Source organism: Melopsittacus undulatus, chromosome 3, assembly GCF_012275295.1.
Source record: "Melopsittacus undulatus isolate bMelUnd1 chromosome 3, bMelUnd1.mat.Z, whole genome shotgun sequence".
In the NCBI taxonomy this organism is placed as follows: Eukaryota; Metazoa; Chordata; class Aves; order Psittaciformes; family Psittaculidae; genus Melopsittacus; species Melopsittacus undulatus.
Window position 1 is genome coordinate 87,996,965 of NC_047529.1, and position 25,495 is coordinate 88,022,459.

The following is a 25,495-nucleotide window of genomic DNA, read 5'->3' on the forward strand; positions in this document are numbered from 1 at the left end:
TTTTTCTAAATATTAATTTTAATAGCAAGTCTTTTAATTCCCCATTACATTTTCATATCCATTAAATACTTGAAACGAATCACACCTTTTGTTACAAGTCTAGAAAACTGTACTGAAGTAGCCATTACTGTGCACATCTCTTGATAAATATTTATCAAAAGGAAAGAAAAATACCAACAAAAAAAAACCAGCAATGTTTAATCCGTGTTAAAAAAAACAAAACACGGTGAGGATACAAATACAATCTAAGCCTCATGGCAACAGTTTCTAAGTGACAATGGTGCTGAAGAACACCTCCAGACCCCTGACACTCGCAGGCCACCAGGCAGGAGGCAACCTCCACTTCCCTGCTCCCATCCCTGGTCCCTGCTCCAGAAGGAAGTGGTCTGTGTTCTCAGCAGGCGCTCCCATCTGCTCACAGCATCGGGAACCACTCAGAGTCGTGCAGCCACAGGTTTCTGTACAGGTATCCTGGCATCTAATGGAAAGAGTTAATACTCATCAGCAAAATGGTGAAAATGCCACTCCATAAAACTAGTTTTTGCCTTATTTTCCTTGATCACTGGATTGCACAGTGTTCCAAATAAAGAAGGGAGATTCAAAGCTGCAGTCAATGACACCAGAAAAAGTATTGTAAAATAATAACAAAAAAAAATCATGAGTATTTTTATACAGATAAATCTAAGGAACTAGTAGGGGCAAAACACTACATCTAATCTATATGTATTGTCCAAACTAATTTATAACTCGAGGAGCTCTCTTCAAATTGAACTGAGAGCACTTACCAAACATATCCAGGATTTTATTAATAGCTTCTTGATTTACATTGTAAGTGAATCCATTGGACCTACGGTTAAAAGGAGAAAAAAAAGTTTCCTCAATTGGTATTTCTTATTCCTGTCATTTCTATGCAAATAATCTGAATTAAACATTTTAATAATTCCATCGTAATTTTTCATCCTACCAGCATACACATTAATTTTAATGACATGGCAGACTCCTAAGCAGACTGTACTTAAGGACAGTTACAGGTTTTTTTATCCTTCCTCTTGTTCACAGTGCTCATGTCTCTCTGTCTTGATTTTTATTAGGGACAAGTGCAGGAAGAAAACCTTTTGTTTGTTTTCAGTCATATAATTTTCAAGACTATCTCTGTGAAACTGAACCAAACCTTCAGCTGATGACAAATTCTGTTGCACTTGATTTATTCCTTTTACTTGAAAGGGGAATTTAGCTACAGACATGTATTTAGCACAGTCAGGTGGCTGGGGACATAACAGCACTTTGCATACTTTTCAAGAGCACTACAAACCTTAATTCATTACCTTAATAGAGGCACAAGCAAATAGCTTGGGGTCATCAGCTGCCAACTACGTTCTGTGAAACACTCAAGACAATGTGTGGATTTGTATCAGGAGCTTTCATGGTCAGACTTTTAAATACAGTAAGAAGCTCTATGACACACATCAATTTGATAACAGGAAAATTGTGTCACTGTACTTTTGTGTAATAGTTGGGTTTTAATCTTAGGCCTATAAACTATGAACTGTGTTAAAAACTTTAATGACTAAGCTTTCAAATTGCTTTGAGATGTCAGTGCTGAACCCCCCCAAAATTAGTAGTATTCCTGATTATTGCTTATATTGTCCGATGAGGCTTATTGTAACACAGAGTAACTCTTCTATTTAAAATAAGCAGGACTGTTCTCTTTGCTTACTGAAGCCTTGAGAAAAACTTTGAAAACCAAAAGATAAAGAGAGTCAGAAGAAACATACTAGTGAGTTAGATGGGTCTCACAGGAGTCTTTTCACAATGAGGGGATGCCATTCTGCACTTACAGAAAGGAAGTACCTGGGTCTTCATCACAACTTGGGTGAATCCAATTAACATTCAGCTGACTGATGCTCAGGCAGGCACTTCACACTAATAGCTCAGCCATTAAGAATTGCCAGTAAGACCACCCACTGACTTTTATACACCAAAAAAACAACCTTACTCACATTTTCTTCTTCTTTGCTGCACCTAGTTGCACAAGAGCTGCCAAGGCATTTTTCTGCATGTCAGAAGACAATGCTTCATAACACTGTGTATTCCCTACAGAGAAAACAGAAACATAATTAAAAGTCTTATCACTGACCATTAACAGGCTACACTTGTAAAATTCTATTGCAGAACAGCTGTACACACCCTTTTCAAGAAGTTGAAAAACAAAGTTGCGGACTCCAGGTATAAACTGCTTCTCAGTAAAGGCTTCTTTTGCTTCCTTTGCAAGGTATCTGAAAATTAACTAACATTTTACAAAAAAAAAATACAAATTAGCACTTCTTTCCTTTTGATTATCAGCTGGTTATGAATTACACACAGATGTGTCTTCATAGGTAAGTCATAGTTACACTTTGAAAAGTGTAGGAGAACAACTCAAAAGGTATTATTACACAGAGCATGAGTATCCTAACATTAAAATAAGGTTCTGTATTACTGTAGTAGTTACCTTAGACATTAATTTACCATCCCTGTTCTCACAATCAAAACTGTTTGTTTTTTTTTCTTTAAAGCAATACCTGTTTTACAGATGGGAAAAACTGGGCAAATCAGTACAGTTCAGCTCAGGTCTTATACCAGATCATTAACAGCTTCCACTAGGTTCAAACAGTCTACAGTCCCACCAATCTTACACTGACATACCAGAGGTTTTAGCCTCCTGTTTTCGTATGCATTGCTTATTAGAGGAAGTTTAGTCTTATTAAAACCTTGGAAAACCAAAACAATTAAAAGATACAGATGCAATTAATGTGTCTCCAAAAAGCTATCACATAATAAGATACAAACTCATTTCCGCACCTGATAGGACAGCCCACACAAAACGAATTAAGCAAGAGTTCCTCTTAAGAAAGCGCAATGAAACTATTAGCAGCACACTCCCCATTAAGCTTATAAACCCACAGTGGGCCAGCACATAACAAAGCAGTTACTGTTAACTGGTAAAGCTTGGGCCAAAAGCTTAAATCAGGATCCTGGGGAGAGGGTGGTGTTTAAGATCTTTATCACTGCTATTTCTCAACTCTTGCATTCCCCAGCCATGAAAACAGTCCCTATTTATACTCCAGAAGTATCACAGCTCTCCTGGTTTCCCCATAAAACACAGGAGAAAAAAGAAAATTTCCAAAGAACAGCATACCTGATAACCTTCCACAAAAGGTCTGAACATAGTTGACAAGAAAGATATTATAACACTTCCTTTGTTAGTAGGGTAGATTTCCTGTTGATTTGTTTGAATGGCATCACATTTTGTAAGTAGAAAACATCCTTCCTCAAAATCCTGGGGAAGAGAAGCATAACTGAAATTTTAGTACCTACAATAAGTGCAGTTACCTTTTCCCATGAAATCAAACCACGAAAACTATACAACAGGACACCACTTCCATTTCTGAACCCAGTTCTCAAGAGACATGAACCAAAATTTTCCTATATACCAGAAATACCCTTACAAAAAGGCAGTGAGAATGTCTTTTTAAACACAGCTCTATCTTGAGGCTCAACAAGCCTAGGAGCAGAGAAAGTGCCTGTGGCTGTTATTTTAACAGCCACACTAAGCTCCCACAGGATTTTGTCAGAATAGGGTCAGGTTCTCTGGCTTAGGGCTTTTTTTTTTCTGTGGGTGTTTTTTATTTATTTTCCAAGTCAGGTTTGCCTTTATCTCATGTCCACTGTTTGCAATAGATGGTAACATAGTTCACTGACCTGCCGTCTATAAGAGAGGCAACACAATGGCCAAAAGTTAAAAATTACGGAAACATCAGTGACAGAATCATTTTATTGCCCGTTTTGGCATAAGGAGGAGGAGACACAGGACACACATGCAGAGAACACAAGGGGATGGGACACAGACATGGCAGATAACACAAGGAGTTTGGATGCAGTCATGACAGACACATGGATGACTAGAGAGTTAGACTGCTCAGATTGCTAAGAGATCACTAAGAGATCCGTTAACATAATAGCAACTCTTTCATTTGACTGCAGTAAAGTCAGCCATGGCCAGTCACCTTCCTGTTCCCTGCTTGGGTTTGGTACTTAAGAAAAGGTGCAAGAGGCAATGATTGCTAACATGAAAACTAAACACAATGGTGCCAATAAGCCTTTTAAAGAAGGCCCAATTCTCTTCTATATAAAACAAAATTCTACAAGATTTTAATATAGTTGCAAGTCTTGAATATTCCTGTGAAAATTATACTTATCTCTTTCTTAGTGCAGGAAAGATCATAAATCTTACCATCAGATACATGGCCTTTGCATTGATAAAAGTCACATTTGATCAGTCTTAAATCCAAATAAAAACTACACATGGACATACCGGTTGATACTGGGTATGACATTGAACCAGGGTTTTTACTGATAAACTTGTGCTCACCTGCAGTTCTCTCTGTCTGGACTAGAGCCAGGTCCAACCCAGCAGGACGTGTACAGACCAACATAGCAAGTTCTGCAGAGAGCAAAGTTCTTTCCTTCAGTTTTCACAGCTTGCCTGTGTCCAGCTGTGTTAGGAGAGGAGGCAAACCTACTGTGCCCTATTAATAAAGCAGTATGCAGGAACAATACTGGCTTTGTCTGAGTAATGGTTGTATGGGGTGCGGGGTGAAAAGAGGGAAAACTCTTTTCAAGCAAATAAGATGCAACTGAAGCTTCCATAAGACTCTCATAAGGAACACAGTTATGCCATTAGGAAAGTTCTCACTTCAAAAACCTTCACAAGCTGCACCACCACAACTCTGTATAAGATTGTGGCTGCAGAAGTTTAAATCACTTCCCTCAAAGGGCTTGCAAAGTACTATATGCATCGACACAAGATAAATGCCAGCAATAAAAAGCTACAAGGGCTCAACACCACGAAAATAAAAACCTTCAGAGTTCACGGTATCAGAGGAACGTTAGCCACAGAATGGATACTGCCATGCTGAGTAGTCAAGGAGAAGTGGGTACAGAGGCACACTTCAACAATTGGGGCACTGGGTGTTGGCAGAGTCCTCTGGTAGCTCTACCACCAGACCACACACATGGAGCTACACAAAACAACTGATCACAGCTGCACTAGGAGGAGTATAATCAACCAGAGAACAATAGGTACTTAAATTTCGAATTGCATACTCTGTCTGTCAAAGATAACAAGGGCACACAATGGTTGATCATTAACTGGTATAATACCTACAATTTAACTTTATGAAATAGCCTAAGTGCCCCTCTGCTATATGGTCTGAAAGCTTTTAGGAAAAATCCTGGTGTACCCTCAATGAGAATTTTCCCTGTTTTGTTTCTATATTGACAGAACATATCCACAGTGACAGAATTCAATTAAATCTACATTACCGCTTGTTTTTCTTCACAGCCTAAGGTCTCTTTCGTAACTGCAGAGCAGGAGGACTGTATTTAAACTTCATTAAAAGACTGCCTTTCATATATTTTAAAGTTTGTGCTGGAAGACTGATAGCTTTATGACAAAAAAAAACCCCAAACTTCTGCCACAGTTAATTTTAATAGTTCAGAATTGTCAATTTCAGGATTTTTAGGGTTTTAATGGAAGGGATGGGAAGATTGCATATGCAACCTTGTGGACTTAGTCAAGGTTTCACAACTAACCCAATAATCCCCCTTTAGGCTCTCCCTCCCACTTACAGATCAAGCTGATATCACTTCAGGTGCTTATCACAAAGCACTTGTTTGGCAGAGCCCTGAAATCAAACACTATTTTAGTTGGCTGTATTGGTATCACTGTTTTTGTATAAAGGATGCTTTTACCTTCAATGAAATGCCAGGAAAGAAGATGAACTCATCAGAAAAAACATCTCTCAAGAAGCTGAAGCAGTTATAGACTTCCTCTGAAAAAAATATTGTAAAGTACTATAGTTTAAAAACATAATTTAAAACACACAAATGAAAAGCCACTTACTCCTTATTTTAGTACCTATTTCAAATAAAATGGACTTGATATTAAAAGCATACATACATACACAGCAGAAACTACTACAACACAACAGAAAGTCCCCTAAGCACTTGATTCAGTTGTTACCAAGTGGAAAGAACTGAGGGTTGTAGCTTCTCAAAACATGCATAAAATACCACATAATCAGATGCTGCACAGCATGTATGTGTTCTGAAAGTTTAAGAGCCAAGTATTGGAAAACACTGAAATACTTCAGAAGCAGTAGCGGGAAAAGAAGACTGAGAACTAGCTGCACTATGCCTGTGTAATTTGTAACCCAGAAAGCTAGCCTGCTGAACACAAATAAAATTAGACACTTGGGAACTGGGACCTGCTCATCTTAACCCTACCCTCTCAGGGTACTTTCAAAAGTACCAGAGGGTAAAAAAACAAAAAAGCCAAACAAAATACCTCTGTCCCTTCCCAGCATATCCACCTGGTGCCATGGGACCTTATCCAGGGTAGCTGCCACTAGTAGCTGCAGGAATCTCGTGCTTCTCTGACAGCTGACAGTATACAGAGCACAGCCCACAGATTGTTGGAGCTACTACCCAAAACGTACCTTTTCTGAAGCTGCGTGTCATCTGCAAGGCAATTGCCACCAGAGATGGACGCACAAACACATTCAGCAGCTGGTTTCTGTAGGTGGCACACATGAGGATGGCCAGGGCATGCTTGAAGACGATCTCCCCTACAGCTCCATCTTCCACTCCTTTGTCATTTAGGACCACGTGGCCATCGACAAGGCGAGCAATGTTGGAATGCAGGGTGAGGCCAGACATGACTGCTTTTTTGGCACACAGGTTATCTAGCAGGAAAACACAACACTCGGGAAGATGCAAAAGGGAACATAACTCTATTGAAGGAAGCTAAAATGCACCAGTATTTAATCAGATTTTATCACTGAAGAGTAATTATTACACCAAACATGTTCAGTTAGAGAGATGTTCTAAAATAACCCACAGCAGGAAACTGCAGCCTATGTGTAGTATGAGGTGGAGAGAACAAATTTCAGAGATTTCTGTAATTAAATCACTTCAAATTCTTCCACTTGCTAACACAGATTTCAGATAGAATCACCTTGAATCTTTTTTGTTCCTGCAGCCTATTTTGTTCCAGTTTTGCTAAAGCTCCCAAGTTTCTCAATGCAATAAGAAGCAGAAGTTTGAGCAAGTGATTTTGCAGTTCCCGTTTTTAATATAAAATTTCTAACAGCCAAGCAAACGTTCTGCCTGTAAACACCAAGCAACATGACAAAGGCAGAAACAACGAGCTGTTTGGAGACAAGAATGGACAGGGTACATGTAGTTGCTGACTTAGTGATGTCTCCAAATTAGCCTTGAAAATGTATTTATTCTTTCAAGTTATTGTCAATCGAAAACAAAACAACGAACTCTGTTTCTATGCAACCGATACCTAGAGCGGGGCCAGCACACTCCAACAAAATCTGCTCAGTAGTTGTCATTCCTCTATTTTGTTATCATGCCTGTTTGCTATTTTGCGATTACAGCACAATTCTACTAAAACAAAAGCTTACTCATTGTTGCTAAGAAAATAAACACAATATATAACCAAACCCAAATGTGGTATGTTTTTCAGTTTACTGTGCAATAAGATTCAAAATGATGTTTAAATATGGCCATTAAATTGTTCATTTTAGCAGTCTGGCAGAAGCAGACCTTGTCTGCATTCAGTGCAGTGCAAATCCCTGCAAGAAGTGGTTTTCTTCCAGAAACAAGAGAACTTTGTTGTAACTGCAGCCTGCTCCTATTTCTTATTGCAGTAGTGAGAGAGATCCTTGATTATACACAACTACAGAAGCAAAGATCCATGTTAAATCTACCTGCGCTGATAAGATAAATGTACTTGCACTACACAGTATTTTTTCTTTGCTGTGTTTACCACTTATGTCCTGAGGCTCTAAAATTAACTACCTGTGTCACCTTGGCTCACACACGGAAGTTTAAAACAACTGTTAAGAACGTTTGGAAGGAGACTCAACCTTTCAGGAGCCAATATGCATGCATACATTGTATACATAAAAAAAGAGTGTATGTGTGTATATAAATAAAACCACCAAAGAAGCCTACTTCCCAAAGTCACCACTGTTCCTGGGGATAAAGTAAAATTTAAAAATAAATAGACAACTTATAGTTTTGATTTTCTCTAACCTATTTGTTTCTGTTAGTACTTTGCCACAGTAACAACTTTTACCACAGTCAGTATCAAGCAATAAACATAGCATTCCACTAAGTTAACTGCTGCAGATCATGGAATTGCCCAGGCTGACATGAGGTTCAAAAAGACAAACACTAAACAAACCTCATACTCTAATACAAGTATATTTTAATTTCTTCCTCATTCCACACTTCGGGATATAACAATAAAACATCTGTTCTGTTTCCACCAAGCTGGTTTTTAAAGTATTATCTTCTACAAACTAAGTCAAACATGCCATGTTTTAGCATCATTTTTAGCATTTCATAAAATCCATTTACAATTCTAAGAAAATGTTCTGTAAAGCTGTCACCATACACTGACTCCACAGAAATACAATTTATCTTTCATAAGCAACAAAAGCAATAGAAATAACACGTTCTTTGCCTACCAGGCCATTCAATGAATCCTCCAAAAGTCTGTGTTAAGCCTTTAAGCCATAGGGTCTTTTCTATCAGAAGCTCAAAATCCATGGCTGGCAAATTCTGGAGCAGGACAGCAGCAACTAACACCCATGGGCTCAAAACCATGTTTTCTATTTGCAGGAGCTCCATTTTATAAGCTACATCACTGACAAATTCTTGAATATCCTCAGATGGCTTTTGGGGAAGATGCCTGGAAAGAACAATGCAGTTCAAGGTAAAGAGCTCAAAAAAACTGAATATAAATCACACTCATCTTTCTTTCTCTTGTGCTGCTCCCATATCCGTAACTACTTCATAGTACCCAACATCTATACTATTGAGAAGCACAGAGAAAAACATCAGCAGCTTTCAGACAGTATTTGAAACAGATCTCTATTGATACTGCACACTTGTTAGCTTCAAATAAAAATCAAAAGTTTAATGTTTTAGGTAACAAACTGCAAAACAACACCCAATCCAGTCATAGCTACAGCTCCCTGGCACACAATCACCTAACTGTTTGCAGAAATAAAGCAATAAGGGAAAGAAAGACGGAACTTTCAAGTAGTAAAATCACTGAAATCTCCCAAAATAATTTTGGTTGGCTCATGCATCATCATTAAATTTAAAAATGGCATCTCCTCAACACAGTACAAAGCTATGTAAGTAACAACCTGTTTCAGAAACACTCAATCACAACCATGATAAACCTCTGCCCAGACAAAACAGGTTCAGCAGTCTATAAATAGTCAGATGGAGGGGAGGTGAGAGCAGTTGAAAACAAAGTACAAGAGAACACCTTAATTATTTCACATAGGTGAGGACTAAACAAATGCTTTTCATGTGTATACACTATGGAAAGATGTGGTACCTGGGAACCAAATTGTACGGGCACCGATTTATTCTTCCAGATGCCAAGGTTCTAAGTGATACTGGCTGGCCAACATAGATATGTATGGTACCAAAATTGTCACTGAGGATTCTTCTGGCTTTTAACAATCCCTATGAAAATGGGAAGAGCAAAGTTCAAATTTTGGTGCTACAGGGTGTGTATACATTCATCTATGTTCCGTTCTTAAGGAATTTACATACAGATGTAGATTCTTTGGGCTTTGGGACTCCTAGGAGTTCATACGCATAGAGAGATTCTTCTAATATCCTCTCATAGCTGATGCTGATGGGAACAAGGTACGTGTCAAAGACTTCACGTTTAAAAAACGGTTCCATCACAATGCTGAGAAGACCTGCAAATTGGAAAGAAGTGACTCACTTGTCTTTTTCAAGGAGGGAAAAGAAACTGCAATTTACCTTTGAAAAAGGTATCTTCAAATTTTAAAACTGCTAATGAGTGTGCACTGTGCCTGTTCTCCAAGCAAGCAGAAACACAAGACACTGCCCAAGCTTTAAACCAGAAGGTAAATGTAAGCCATGTATCTGGACAGCCATTTGTGCTCTTGTCAGCAGCACTGGTCTACGCTCTCTCAGCATCTTCCTTCTAATGATTCTCTACTACTTTTACAGTTAGCTTACAACATTTCTCTGCTTCTCAGGGGACACCAATTTTCCAGAAAGAAAAGGGTGAACAGTAATGCAGTTAAGTACACAATGGAGCAAAGGGCAAGAAAGCAGTAGAGTGCAAGATAATTGTATTGCCTTTCTTTGTATGGCCTTGGAACTCCAACCACAGTGTTTTGCACTACCCTGACAGACCTCACCAATTTCCCACTACTTTAACATCCCTTCCTGTCTGAAGGACTTATGAAGCACATAGCCACTGATGAAAACACTAATAATGATAAAAAGTTCTGAGTTTTCAACAAACCTACCAAACTTTGGAGGCAAAGTCTTGGCGGTGCGGCTTCTAGTCCCTTCAAGGAAAAATTCAACTGGGGCATAGCCATTCTTCAAAAATAAAGCAGAAGAGCTGGTCAGAAAAATAACTCCCATGTCTTCCTTACTTCCCTCAAATAGTTTTAAGCACTTAAAACGTAAGTAAGTTGTTTTTTCTAATGGAAGCCATGCCTGTCTAACTTCAGTCATCTCAAAGCCTATACTGAGTTCATTGTATTTGCCACATATAGATAATTAATTAAAATATTGTGTCTGTCATGAGATACAGGCACATGAGCCAAAGCAACTGATGAGCAGCAATTTGTTTACTGCCTACTGCTGAACCATAATACCAATAGAGTGCACGCAAGCTCTTCATCCTCAGCAGTTCTGAGGCAAAATACATTTAATCAGATCACAGTGAAGATTTTCAATCACACAGCTATACCATTGTGCATATTTCGCAGGAATCATTCCAACAGAGTATTTCTCAAGCATACATTCTGAGAGTTCAGTAATTTATTTACCCTTAACATCATTTTAACATATTCAGCAAACACTGCCCAGTAGAGTCTGTTTCCACCAAAGGAACGTCGCATAAAAAAGGCGCCTGCCCTTCGTAGCAGCTCACCAACTATTTTCATTCCTAGGAAATCTGAAAAACAATCAAACAAAAACCAAAATCACACACACAAAACTTACTGATTAATATCAACCAGCAGAATCAATCACTTTCTCTAACACACTGATACAATTACCAGAATAAATATCTCTTTCAAGGATTCTGTTGTTGCAAATACCTTTCTTTGCTTTTGTATTGTCCAGCAAGACCTATGTAGACAGAAAAGGCATAATATGCTTTCATTTTTTTTTTAAGCAGCATTCACTTAAAGCAATTTATTTTCATAACTTAGATGGCCAGATATCAACCATAACGAAGGGTAAGTTTCTGAAGTACACTGTCTCACTCATCTTCAGAAAAATCAGTTACCACAGAAATTAACTGACCAATTACACTGTACGATACCTCTTACGATGCTGACTTACTACTTTGGGAGATGTACAACAAACCACATCCAAAATCTTTTATTATTTTCTAGTTTCAAGCAACAACAGATGTTTAACTTGTCAAAACCAAGAAAATACTTAAATTTCCTAGGGAAGCATTTATAACAAATCTACACAGCAGCTGGCCATGCACCACTTAAACCTCCTTGCAACCTCAATCCATGAAACCCTTGAGAACAGATACTCAGTGAGTAAAATAAATACCTATTTCCAATGGCAAAGCTGACAATGACTGCCTTGAAGATGTCATATGTCACACACACACATATATCTGACATGTGTGTGTGAAAAAGGATAAAAAAAGTTGGCTACAGGACCCTAGGCAGTAATAGCAGCTGTGAGAGCTTCCCATGTGCAGAGGTCCAGCTTTTTTCCATACTCTCCTGCCTTCCCTCTCTCACCACCATATGGACTCTAGCCCCTTCCTTACTTACACCCTCCTGCTGCATATTCAACCTTCCAGCCAGGATGGTGGCTGCATGTCCAAGGCTTCCCACCACCACACACTGCCATCCCACAAACAGGAACTGAAACACATCCTGTCACAGACCTCAAGCCTACACCACATCTGTGCCTCTAATCTGATTTGCTCCTGAGACCTGAGACACAATCACAGCATCACCCAGATTCCTGCTAATGTACTATATAAGCATGTATTTTGATGTGACTGACAACTGTTTACCTTCCCTTAGCTAATCCTCATAGATCTACCCATATGCTACTTGAAGCAGAGGTGCCTACCACTGATATTAGGAGAGCATCTCTCCACTCAGCACAAGTACCACTTTGAGAGTTAGTTTGTAAAATGCATCTTATGAACCCGTAACACAATATGCAGCAAATACAACTACAACCATAGAGAAGCGTGTTTTCTCCGGATGAATTTAAAATACACACATGCAGCAGTATAATCAAGCTGCAAGTCCCTAATTCTCAAGAACACTTAGAAAAATGTTAATCACTAAAGAAATCCCTCTAAGCTAAACTAATAGTATCTTAAGAGACTGTTTTGAGGCCCAAAACTCAAAAAGACTAACCCAAAATTCAGGAAAAGATTACACCAATACCTGTGACAGCATGTGAGCAGACTGCAAACAACATGTGACAGGTAAGCAGCTGTGACACATTGATTGAGGAAGCTGCTAGGCATCATCTGAATTCACCAGAATCTAACCTTCATTACTCAGAGGGAAGGCACCACTGAGTCAAAGACAAGCAGAACCTTGTATCCCCTAGAAAGCACTTTCTCCCAGCCTCCGCTGATTTTCTAGTGGTCTTCCTAACCTCTTGATTCCTCTTCCTAACCTATCCTAACAAACCAAGAGACAGAGTAGTAGAGTAGTGGGTTCCCAGATATTTGCTAGCATGCCTGTGCACGTTACAGTGCTACACCAGACCTGAGCTTGTTATCTGCCTGCTTAAAAGACCTGGTTTGATACCCAGGACTTCCAAGATCAGGAAGTGCTCAGTTATCTCAGTTAAGTGTTTCCAGAGTCTAGATTTGCAAAAAACACATTAACTCGGAAAATATTTACTCTTTAAGTCTTCACGAATTGTTTCCTGCAAATATTCTGGCTTCGTCTGCTTTCGAATTAAGTATGTCCAAAATTGTGACCTCTGATGTGAAATTTCGTTTCCCAGCCAGCTCTGCTCTCAGCACTTCATGTAACACAGTTCTACCAATGCTTCAAGGGAATCAACAGTATCACCACCAAGCACAAGGTGCTGGCACTTCATATCTGGCTACTGCGGATGCACTTAAAAGTGTATAAAGGATTACAAAAGGTTTTGCATACATGAAAGCTCTTGGGCAAGTTTTTACCTGCTCGCAGGCCAAAAAAGCAATGCAGACATTCTTCACAATACCTGTCTTTGCCCAAGCTTCAGGTCTACAGATCAGGTACTTCTGGGCAAACTTACTATAAAAAAAATTCATCCTGATTGGACTCAGAACCAATGAGAAGATTTCAGACACAGTAGGAATCTCATCCAAGGAGATCTTAAGATGACATATTTGGAACAGAAGTTGAACAAAAATACCTCATAGCAGCTACCAGGCCCCTTGCTACCAATTGTCTGAATCCTGAAAACATTATTGAAAGAACATACTTGCCTATTCCTGCAGCAATGACAGGCAAAGCCAAGTCATACGTATATAGCAAATAAGACAGCATCAAAAAGTCTACGTAGCTTCGATGACTGGGCAGCAGTACAACCGGATGCTCCTGAATGGCATGTTGCAACTAAAACCACAACCAAAAAAAAAAAAACCATAACATTATTTCAATATTTACTGACTGTTGAAATTGGCAAATACAGAACTTCACAGGACTTAAGATAAACAGAAACTGACATGTTTGAGGGTAGTTTTTCTGTCCACATACTTTCTACCTGTTTCAGCATGGAACCATAAGAAGCTTGGAGCAGTAGTTTCTAGACTAGCAATCTGTGGTTCACAAACATCAAAGGACTCAAATACCAGGGCCACCTCATTATGTGATAGTCTAATTCAAACCTCTTTTGATGGGAATGGGAAACCAAATAGGGACTATCAAGGCTGACACTGCTGTCTTCCAGGGAATGCAATGCACCTTCCAGAACAGCAGCATTCTGCAATGACAACAGCTCCACAGGAAACTGATGGAAACTTAAGGCACCTCCTGCCTCAGAGCACACAATGTTTCACCACTCTTAGCTGTATAAGGGTTTTGCAGAACAGCCACCCCACTCAGCTGCATAACATGAGGTTTCCACACCCAATTCAGCAAAACACATTGTCAAATGTATAATATCAGATAGAAAAGCTCTCTCAGTGTCTAACAGAATCACTGACACATGGTATTCATTACCATAAGAAGCATTTGGAAAACATACAAAAAGCCTTGCTGCTTGCCTTTAAACTACCCATCTATCATCTGTCTTTCTCCCTACACTAGCTAAGAAATGCAGTAATAAACACAAGTGCAGTCTTTTTTTCCAAACAATGCTTTTCATGTTTCTTACTTGGAACAAAAATTAAAGTCTTTGTCCAAGTGACTGGTATGAAAATATCAGAACTAGAGTTTTATTTCCTCCCCCCTCCATGAATACTCACTCTCTGCATTCCTTCTTCATTCACACAAACTCTCTGGAAAAGTTGTTTGAATATTTTGCTCAGAGTAAATGCAAAAAATCTGACAGCTCCTAATTGCATGTTGTGGCCCATCTCATCCAGGATTTCCATGGCTTCTTCTTGAATAATATCTGATGATTCTCCCATCTCTTTTGCTAACTAAAGAGAAACAAATCAAACAAAACAGCAGTGAGATGTTGATCCCTTTTAACTGCCCATGCACACTGTTCTATGTGCCACAACAATTACAGAACTACTGCCAGTCAGTAAGATTTTATTTTTTATGACAGGCATGGATAATACATCATACAGAACCTGTTTAGCGTCAGCCAGCAATAGAGCACCAAGTTACAACTACTTAAAATAAAGAACGAGCTTAGATGCCAGTGGTGAGGTAGGGGTGGTGGTGGTATGTGTGTGCAACAATTTCCCATTCCTAAACACACCACCTGGATGTTTTAACCTGTAGCAACTTCAGAGGAGATTTAAGTTTGAAGGGTATTTCCTGCCTGAAGAAGGCTGTGTGCCATTTTCTTTGACTCGTAAAATGAAAGCTACGTTTGCAGAGGTATTCACAAGTAAATCTCTGAAGTGCACTTGGGTTTAAGTGCATTAGATTTTAAGACTTGGCTGAAAAACCTCAGCCCTATTACGCTTCAACTTCTTTGCAATGTATTACTTTGGCAACTGCTAGCTGAAGCATACAAAGCACTGTCTCTACAAAGTTTGCATATCAATGATGTTTTTTTCTGTTGCTATGCACATTCCCTTTCAAAGTTTCTAAAAACAGACTTAAATAGTCGTTGTCCCTCCTATTTGATACTTTGAATCTAGAAATAGTTAATGGAAAAGTTAGCCTTTTATTGTTATGGAATGAGGATCATGCCTTTTACTGAACACAGAGGAGGAAAGCGGAGGAATGGCAGAACAAAAAAACCTTCCAAAAATCACAGCTCCGTTTAGAGGCCAGCAGTGCCTAGCTATTATTTCTATTTTGTGACACAGGAGAAAATCCATCTCCTCCAATCTACTTCTATATGCTACCCCAGTATCATATCTAGTGGTTTAACTGTGTTTTAATAAATGTGTTATCCTTCATCCTGCGGAGCTATAACTGATTTTCTAAGGTTCAAGTGGACACGTTTTTTTTGCTTCATTAAAAGGTTAAAATAACCACTCTCAGGAAACAAAAAAAAAACTTCTTCTCGTTGATCAGTAGGGAGACACTTTCTCATTCACCAGTAACAGGATTATGACACAATAAAAGGCTTACCACATAGCTGATCCTGCATGAATTAAGTACACATCCGCTATACAGCTAAACATTTACTCCCCCAAATCAGAAATCAAAAAAAACCCAGGCTAGTCACATACAGCAAACTAAACCAAATTTACTTGATTTCCCACACTGAACATTAGTAACCCCAGCAATTTGTCACAAGAACAAATTCTAGTATGCGTTTTTAAACCTTGCCCAGGCAGGAGGCACACTAATTGCAGTGTTGGGCGTATTGCCCAAGATAGTCTCAGTTAGGTACTTCCAGTAATCGCTAGTGCAAAGCTGGTAAGTAGATTGCAATGGCAGGTCTGCTAAACTCCCTTTACCCATTTGATGCCAGCCAGGAAAATATCCATCAAAATAATTTTTCATCAAAAAAGCAGCACTTCAGAAGAAAAAAAGTCACACAAATGTCCTTCTGTCAAAACCTCTGGAAAATATGTTCTTTCAGTAAATGTTTTAGTGCTTCTAAAGTTGAAAGATTCGGGTTTTTTGATCTCATGCTACTTAGCAATTCATGATAGCAACAGGACTACTTTGTGGAACATGGTCCAGTTTGTCACATTGTAACAGGCTTTGATATAGCATAAGAAACACTGACCATTTAAATTAAAAAAAGGAAAAAAGAAAAACATTAAGGTAGCCACTCAGGACTCACCACAATATGTTACATACCTCTACTGGCCTGGAATTATTTTTCATTAATATTGGAAATAATTACTCTGCTAACTAACACACACTGTTATTGCAGCCACTTCAACACAATGTAAAATATAAGCCTGCTTGACTATAAAATATTTTATTAATTATAAAGTAGTAGTTGCCTTTCATATTTAAATAAAACTATGGTTACACCTTACTGTTTCTCACTCAAAGAATTCCCAGTGAAATCTAACTCTCGTTTTTGGGGGAAGGTGCATTCATGACTGATTCATAAATGCATCATTAGCCTACAGAATTTCTACAAGACATCCTCAAAGTACAAAAGCATCTACTAAGAAGGAGTGTGCTTATGTCTTTCATAATGCTGATCTGTGGCAAAGACAGTGGAGAAGGAAAAATACCAGTCAAGCACATCAGATAAATCAGATGGTTAAGTGTTGCAAAATCAAAACACTATTTCATGAATCAGCTATCTAACAGCTTTAGTGGCAACACCACGGTAAATTTGCATTTGTTTTTCCTGCCAAAAGAGTACAGCTCTCAAGTTACTGATTTATTGGACCATCTTTCAAAGTACAGCTATCATGCTTGACAAGGTCAGCCATAATCTTTTTCCCTGCTGGCACACAAAACTTGGCTGTGTTAAATCCACCACATCTTGCAGCTCAGTGTCCAGACTCACCTGCTTGATAACATATTGAACTTGTTCTGACTGGAGAACAGCACTTTTAATAGCATTTGGCTTGCAAGGTGAAAGCCCCTTATAGATCACAGGAGTATAACATTTCATTGCGTATCTCAAGTCACTGGACAATCGTCTTTCCTCCAAGATATCTTCAAACTCATCTCTTTTCTTTGACGTGAGCTCTTTCTGCTGGGAACATACAAACAAATAATGAGACACTGTCTCAATCCATTCGGTGGTCTGCTTGGCTATAGTACCAAAATAATCACAGAATAATAGAATGGTTTAGGTTGGAAAGAACCTTAAAGATCATCGAGTTCCAACCCCACTGCCAACAGGCAGGGACACTTCCCACTAGACCAAGTTGCTCAAAGCCCCATCCAACCTGGCCTTCAACATTTGCAGCGATGGGCCATCCACAACTTCTCTGGGCAACCTATTCCTGTGCTTCACCACCCTCATGGTAAAGATTTTTTTTCCTAATATCTAATCTAAATCTCCCCTCTTCTAGTTTAAAACCATTCCCCCTTATCCTACCCCTACATGTCCTTGTAAAAAGTCCTTCTCCAGATTTCTTGTAGGCCCCCTTCAGGTACTGGAAGGCTGCCATGAGGTCTCCCCTGAGCCTTCTCCAGGCTGAACAAACCCAGCTCTTTCAGCCGGTCTCCACAGAAGAGGTGCTCCAACATACAATACTTTTGCAATGTTTGGGGTTTGGGTTTTTTTAGTTTTCTGTGTCTGCATTCCACACTCAGAGTGCATGAACAAGTATTACCTGCTTGGAACAATGATACAGAAAGAAACTAAAAAATCCACAAAAAAAAACCCCACAAAAACAACAAAAACACAAACAAAACCCCCAGCCCTTTCCAATGGCAGGTATCCGCAATACCCCATGCCATGTTTCTTAATCCTGCCCAGCAGGAGGAAGTTGAGAAAATACCTGGGCTTGGAAACCTAAAGTGCCTTGCCTCCAGCCTCTCCATGATTAATAGGTATTAACTAAAACACCTTTGATTCCAGCTTTCACAGCTTCATGAATACAATGCCACAGATGACCTTATAAAAACATAATCATCAACACAAAAAAATAATCCCTGCTACTTTAAGTTATTCCAGATCTTGGTGATACGTGCTGGCTTTCAGCAAGCTTGGATATAGGTACATAAAACACAGCCAGTCAGGAGCAAATAAACAAAAAAGCATTATCAGCCACATGAAGATCAAAATGCAACATGGTGCACATATGTAAGAACAGAGCACAGCCTCTGAGTAATCAACACCACTAAGGAGGAAATTAATGGTCAAGTGATAAAATGGTACATCAAGAATTAATTGTAGATCTGTCCTGCTGCAGATACCTCAGTCAGTATTGGTTATGATCAAGAATATTCATTAGAAGAAATTAAAACGAAGAATTCTCATGTCTTCTGCAGCACCACCTGAATGGTAGCACAGGCATCCCTTTCATTCATTTTGCCTGCCTCCCCCTGCTGTATACAACCTGTGCAGAATCAGTCTGACAATGAAGGATAAACCATGCTGTTCCATGGGCTCTACAGTGACATTTTCTGGTGCTGAAAGGAATGCCTGGCCTGCAGTCATCAGGGAGAACACCGGGAACAGAGAAGTGCCCAGCAGTGTTTTCAGCCTTGGGAGAGGGAGTCGGGTTTCACTGCCAGCTGATGACAGCCACATCAGCAACACTGTCAATGCAGCTGACATTTAATGTAAGTAGAGAGCAACATTCACTCCCTGTTCATTCATCAGGACAAGATAATTTGCCAAAACAAAACCCCAAAAGCAGGAGTATCTCCACTCGAGAACCACAAAAAGTCCTTCAAAGCCTCAATTGCATTGAAAGCCAATTTCATTTTATCAGAGAGCATAATCCTAACATAGTGTTTGACCTTCTCATATTATTTTCCACACACAGTACAGTAAATTTGGATACCATCCTTATCCGCCAGTAGCATTTGGTAAATCATCTAACTTTTCTTTCCACTACTGTAGCTTAGAGAATTGTCCCATAGTAACAGCAGAACAAACTCCCCAGGGACTTTTAAAACAGTCCTATAAAAGGTATTAAGCCCAGACAATATTAATTCAAAACTTTAAGGTTTGGGGTCTTTCCCCCCTGTATGGTTTAGTATCAGTTTTCTATCCTTCTTCTTCCACAGCTTTCAACTAGTTGGCTTTGCAAGAGCCAGGCATGCTAAGAACTGTTAAGAAAACTGGGAATAGTTTGTATTAGCCATCTGTTGGCATGGACACCTTGCATCAACCACCTTGATTAAAAATAAAACAGAAAAAAAAACCCTCTTGTGCTCTATAATAGCAAAAAAAAAAGTATCTCAGAGCACCAGAAAACATTAACTGGCTCTAAGAACATTCCTACATCAGTATGTGACAAGTCACTGCTCAGAAAATCTACACGACATTTGAGTCAATTACCAAAGTTTAAACCCTGCAATGTACAACTACACAAAAGGCAGCACTCAGCCCAGGATTCAGCACCCGATCAGCCATCACTGCGTTGCTGTAGCCGCTGTAGCCGTTCCCCAACGCAGCTCTGCTGAGTGGAGCTTTGCAAGGCCATGACCAACTGAAAGGTCACCTCGCTATCACTGCTCTTCACTTGAGGTTTACAGATTTGATGTGCAACTGATTTCTCTCCATGGCAATAGTTATTTTCACGCCCTGTCCTGAAGTAGGACTGAGGGAGCCAAAACACACACTTTACCAACCACTACGGAAGAACTACACTTTCACATATTACAGTCAAGCTGCTGTTCCAGCTTCAGGTGCTGACTGGTAGAGAGCACACGGAGAAGATAGGCTGCTGGAAGCTTTAACATCACAAAATTCAGTTACATGTACTGTTACTGCAACACTGGTTAAGTATAAAAGACAAACAGCAGGAGCCTGGCACTCCTCTGCTTCTGAAGAACCTTTGAAAGCAACAAAACAAGGTGCTCATGATGCACTTGGGATACCGACATACAGCCAAGAGACACTAGTTTGGGAATCTTTGGTTAAGTCAGGAGCTGTTTCCCTCTCTCCCCAGTCACCTCCTCCAAATGCAAGTACCCAAATCTCCTTCTCTGAGGCTAGCACAGGAGCTCAGGTGAAACAGCAAGGTCAATAAAGTAATTTCCATCATCTAACACGGGACAACACGCTTCTGCCACTCCATCTCTACGGCAACTTTGTAGTGCTGAACTCATCGCTTCTGGCAGGTTTGGTTCCACAGGGAACCCTCACAGCCCCGACCAGCCCTTTCTCCACGTCTGGCTGCAGTGCTGCTGGACATTGCTGCTCTCAAGAAGAGCCCCAGCTATTACCAGCCCGACCTTCTTTAAGCCGGTTACCGTTTCACAGCATATATATGGGGAGAAGCAGCGCTCCACGTAGGGCTTCGACTGTTGCGACTGACACTACAGGTACTGGGGAAGCAGTCAGAGAGAAGCAGGCCGCCTAGGGAAGGTGAACTTGCAAGGGGAAATGTCCGGTTCCTGTCTAGCCACGACCTAACCCGCTGGGGCCCGACAGAAGCTTCGTCCCCCCAAATCCCGAATAGAGGAGCCCCTGCACTGAGGCCGCGCCGCCGCTTGCCCCCTCCCCGCACTGGGGATAAGGCCGGGGAAGCCGTGCGCGACACACCCGCAAGCCTCCCTGCGGAGCGCGGCCCCCAAGCCGGGGGTAAGAGGGGCTGCGCCGAGCGCTGTTACTCCGCTTCAGAGTGAACGTCACCGGCACGGGGGTGAGCGGGCAGCCCCTTCCCTAACGGCACCGCACCCCGCTCCTCGACGCTGCCTACCGAGTACATGGGCGCCCCTCGTCGCCCCCGCCCAGGCGCCGCTGCCGCCGTCGCCGCTGCCATGGTCCTGCGCGCTCCTCCGCGCCGCCCCGCGCCCCGCTCAGCCGCCCTACCCCGTCGCAGGGGCCTCCCGGCCGCGGCCACTTCCCGCGGTACCCATTGCCCCGCGCCGCCCCGGCTCGGCTGCCCGGAGCGCTGCGGCAGGCGCGGAGGAGGGCGGGGGCACCTCGTGATGGGCGGCGCCATCTTGGGGGAGACGGGAGCCGCTTGGGATCAAACGCCCTTCCGCCCGCCGCAGCCATGGGGTCGCGGGAGCCGTGCCGCCGGTTGGAGGCGGTGCTCGGTGCTCTCTACGACCTGGGTGGGTGAGCGCGGTGCCTTTCCTTGAGGCTGGGGTGGGGACTGAAGCGGGGTCGCGCGTCTTCACTCTGGAGCGGAGTGACGGCGGCCGCGCACAGCTGACCCGGAGCATGTGTTCCGCCCGCAGGTGAGGAGACCGGTGCTCGGCGCGCCGCGGACGACAGCGGGGCAAGCGCAGGGGCGGCGGCAGCAGAAGAGAGCCGGGGACTGCAGCCGGCGGCGGCGGGCGGGCGGCGCGGGGCCCGCGACTTCTTCGGGGAGCTGCGGGCCGAGTTAGGTGATGCCGCCGCCCTCCCGCCGCCCGCGGCCGCGCCGCCGGCTGTGGAGGTCGTGGTGTTTCGGGGTAGGAAGAGGAAGGGGCCCCCGACGGCCCCCATCGGCGGTGCCCAGGTAGGGCTTGCAGAGGACGGGCAGGGTATTTCTTAAGCCACACCAGGTACTTGACACTGAGGAGGAGCCGGACCGGGATGCCCTTTCGTCGTGACAAAATCAGACAAACGCTTCTGTCTGTTTGTGATTTAGTTTTTCTGTCTCCCAGGTCTGACACTATAAACTGCGAGATACTTTCCATAATTCCTACTCCCATGTTTGCTTTCTTCTCTCCTGCTAGTACAGCTACCTGGAAATCCGAGGTCCTTTGGCAGTTTGTGTGGGGAGCTTGACAGCATCCAATCCTGAGATTTCCAGTACTGCTGCTGATAGGGGCCATCTGAAGAAGGGGCAGGACTTGAACAGTTTTTTTTCTTCCAATTTTAGAAGATCTCTGAATAAGTATCCTATATTTGAAATAGATTTATCCCAACGAAATAAATCAGTCGGCAGATAGGACTCTTGATAGCGAGAAATCAGTGAACAGGAAGCAAAGCCTCTTGGCTGCTTCTGTGCCTAAGCACTTTGTGTGCTGCTCTGTTCTTGTCAGTAGGTGTGGATGTGAGCTGCCAAAGCATTCTCCTTTTCTCTAGTATCACACCACCATTTGGCTGTTTACAAGGAACATGCATCTTGGAGGCTCAAGTGCAAGGTCCTACACCTGGGTTGGGGCAATCCCAGGCACAGCTACAGGTTGGGCAGAGAAGAGATTCAGAGCAGCCCTGCGGAGAAGGACTTGGGGGTGTTGGTCAATGAGAAAATGAACATGAGCCAGCTTCAGTGTGCACTCGCAGTCCAGAAAGCCAACCCTATCCTGGGCTGCATCAAAAGGAGCATGACCAGGAGGTCAAAGGAGGTGATCCTGCCCCTCTACTCTGCTCTCCTGAGACCTCACTTGGAGTATTGTGTGCAGTTCTGGTGTCCTCAACATAAAAAGGACATGGAGCTGTTGGAACAAGTCTAGAGGAGGGCCACAAGGATGACTGGGGGACTGAAGCACCTTCTGTATGAAGACAGGCTGAGAAAGTTGGGGCTGTTCAGCCTGGAGAAGGCTGCATTGGAACTGAAGTAGGCCAGTAAGGATGCTGGGGAGAGACTCATTGCTAGGGACTGTAGTGATAGGACAAGGGGTAATGGATTAAAATTTAAACAGGGGAATTTTAGATTGAATATAAGGGAGAAATTCTTTCCTGTTAGGGTGGTGGGGTACTGGAATGCGTTGCCCAGGGAGGTTGTGAATGCTCCATCCCTGGTGATGTTCAAGGTCAGGCTGGACAGAGCCTTGGGTGACATGGTTTAGTGTGAGGTGTCCCTGCCCATGGCAGGGGGTTGGAACTTGATGATCTTAAGGTCCTTTCCAACCCTAATTATTCTATGACTCTGTGATCACATTTGGCTGGTCAATGTGGGAAGTCATTAGATCTCAGTCCTCTGGTTTGGCTTGGTGATGCTGAATTCCCATTGTGCTAGCAAAACCTGTGGCTGAGTTTTTTAAACAGCACGAGGCCTGGAGAGGTTTTGCTGAAAGTTGAACTGCCTTTCACGCAGAGCAGAGGGTATCTTGCTGGTTGATTGGCCACCAGATTTTATAGTTTATGGCCATAACATCAGAAGTCTAATTCTAAAATAAGCTCTGAAGGGCCAACACAGCTGTTTTGAATTCAGGGAGACTTCCTGGTATCTGGGGTTTGACCCTTGGAACTGGGAAGTTTGAGAGACTGACCAAGCAGTTGGTAGAATCTATACACCTTTGTGGTTTTTGTTGGGTTTTTTTTGGCACATTTTCTTCTCCAAATTGACATCGATTATTATTTTTCTTACACTTTTTAAAACTTAAATTATTCTGCCTGAAAAGACTGGTGTTAGGCTTGTTAATAAAATGCTTTGAAAATAGTAATTTTTTTTTCTGATTGAAATGGACAATTTTATATCGAAACTTTGGCAGAGTAGAGAGAAGTTTGGATTTGGCTCTGGTGGGTGCAGATGGAAGACCTGATATAAGCCCGGGATGTGAACATGTAACTCAGTGTGACTTAATGTACTGGAGAGTGAAAAAGAAATGCATTAAAAGCCTTTAGGTTCAGTTTTAACACGTATTTAATACTCATGCTTCCTTAGAGAGAGGATAGTGTCCTTGAGAGCAAGCAGGAAAGACAAGTGCATGCTACTTTTGGACAGACCACTGTTTCCCCACCTGGATCAGCATGCTTGGGAGCAGGCAGAGCATCAGAGCATCTGTTCAGAGAGGGGGTTCAGCACATCCTCCATGAAGTCAGGAGCTGGGCACAATCCAAAATATCCCTGGGATATTTGTTACTGCTCTGAAGTGTCCCATGTGGGCCGTTCTCATACCAAGCAGGTGTGGAGCTATCCCTGGGGATTTTGCCCTTTTTTTTGATTCTTAAGATAAGGTCTGTCCTCCCTGGAGATTTCCTCTCCAAACCGAGAACTGCTGAGGGAAGGTCTCCTTTTAAGTCAGGGAGTAGAAAAGATGTAGCTTTCATTGATCTCATTTTGAGCAAGTAGTTCCTTTAAACAGCATTAAGTGGAGTTTCCCTTTGCTGAGATTGCGTCATTTGGAGCTGTTTCTCTTGCATTAGTTAAGCTGGATATATCTGGATATCTGTCCTTGCAGTTACAAACTAAGCTTGTTCTGCATGTCACCACCAGCTATCAGTACATGTGCTATTACTCCTGTGCTTTCCATCTCAAACAGAATGACTTAAAATTCATGCCCTGGCCTGCATTAGCAGTTTGGTATGGATTTGGAAATGGAAATATGTGTGATGCTTAGCTCATATGTGGCAGATTTTCTCTCATAAAATGTAATTTGTAATTGAAAGTATAAAAGTTAATTACAGCTGTTAGTATTTTTCTGAATTATGAAATACTCTGAAAGTGTTAGCACATGATCCAGGCAAGAAAATGCAGGACAAAGCTATATGCACTGTGCTATTATAACACCCTATAAATTGTGCAAGGTTGTTTCAGTAAAACCTTATAATACCTATATATTAAAAAATGCCATTGAGACTGTGTCTTTTGATAAATCCAGGTGATAAAGCTAGAAGAAGATACTGCTGGAAAGCTGTATGCTCTTCCTTACAAATCATTTAACATGTCACTGCTTTCCAGAAGACTATTACAATCAACATTTAAACTGGTGTTAACTGTTATATTAATTCAGAATTATTTATTTTGTTTATAGACCAAACCTGTGGATGAAGAGAAAAATGCAGACAAACAAGAATTTAACTTTGAAAAAGTAAGTCAGCAGGGCCTATCTAATCTCTCTATTTTAGTGTGCAGTAATATGTATTTGTATCCTTGGAGAAGCTATGGTGGGACTGATGGGAAATGCTTCTGGAAAAAGTTATGTCTTATAGGTGAGGATTTCCTTATAGATAATTCTGGCTGCATGTCATGGCAAATGCTGGCTATTGTCAACTGTTCTGTGTGAAAAGAGGCCTGTTACAACTTTGTGTCCTTTCTTTCTAATCTTTCTATGAGAATTTGAGGAGAATCATTGTATGTTACATATGAAAGGCTGTGCAAGTACCTTTAATGTTTAGCGGAGCTCTTTCAGGCCATGGCGTTAATCTTGGATTTCTGATCTCATGTGGGAAGGTCAAAAGTGTATTTGCATCTATTTGTGAAACAGCAGACGAGTTTTTTCCATTTGTTTTTTTAGCCTCATCTATAACTAGCATT

The 25,495-nt window shown here is 41.5% G+C and overlaps 2 protein-coding genes across 4 annotated transcripts in view; one reads left to right on the forward strand and one right to left on the reverse strand.

Annotated features, from left to right (window-relative positions):
* On the reverse strand, positions 1 to 21,301 carry GNPAT (glyceronephosphate O-acyltransferase). Of its 2 annotated transcripts, none has more exons than XM_034060331.1 (16): positions 21,056 to 21,301; positions 17,233 to 17,424; positions 14,591 to 14,767; positions 13,610 to 13,739; positions 10,956 to 11,083; positions 10,425 to 10,500; positions 9,691 to 9,842; positions 9,470 to 9,600; positions 8,586 to 8,809; positions 6,540 to 6,785; positions 5,794 to 5,873; positions 3,179 to 3,319; positions 2,188 to 2,287; positions 2,001 to 2,094; positions 786 to 847; positions 1 to 478 (listed from the first exon to the last, which is right to left on the reverse strand). In XM_034060331.1, the coding sequence occupies exons 1-16, from the start codon at positions 21,299 to 21,301 to the stop codon at positions 435 to 437; spliced, it is 2,223 nt and encodes a 740-aa protein (XP_033916222.1). In that variant the 3' UTR covers positions 1 to 434. The 2 variants fall into 2 exon arrangements, with proteins under 2 accessions (XP_033916222.1, XP_033916223.1); XM_034060332.1 differs by having other exon boundaries at positions 17,233 to 17,421; positions 21,056 to 21,227.
* FSAF1 (40S small subunit processome assembly factor 1) overlaps positions 21,297 to 25,495 on the forward strand; it is a 7,748-nt gene continuing 3,549 nt past the window's right edge. For both annotated transcript variants that reach the window (XM_034060333.1, XM_034060334.1), the window contains exons 1-3: positions 21,297 to 21,416; positions 21,543 to 21,805; positions 24,993 to 25,049. In XM_034060333.1, coding sequence (XP_033916224.1) covers positions 21,356 to 21,416; positions 21,543 to 21,805; positions 24,993 to 25,049 — 381 coding nt within the window. In that variant the 5' untranslated portion in view covers positions 21,297 to 21,355. The remainder of the gene's footprint in view (positions 21,417 to 21,542; positions 21,806 to 24,992; positions 25,050 to 25,495) is intronic.

Bases quoted from the DNA above. Each gene is read 5' to 3' on its own strand.
- GNPAT (XM_034060331.1), bottom strand. From the start codon at position 21,301: ATGGCGCCGCCCATCACGAGGTGCCCCCGCCCTCCTCCGCGCCTGCCG. The intron at 9,843-10,424 runs GTAGGTTTGTTG...TCCAATTTGCAG, and splicing joins GACTTTGCCTCCAAAGTTTG to GTCTTCTCAGCATTGTGATG. The intron at 3,320-5,793 runs GTAAAAGCATCC...TCTCTTCCCCAG, and splicing joins TTCCTGGCATTTCATTGAAG to GATTTTGAGGAAGGATGTTT.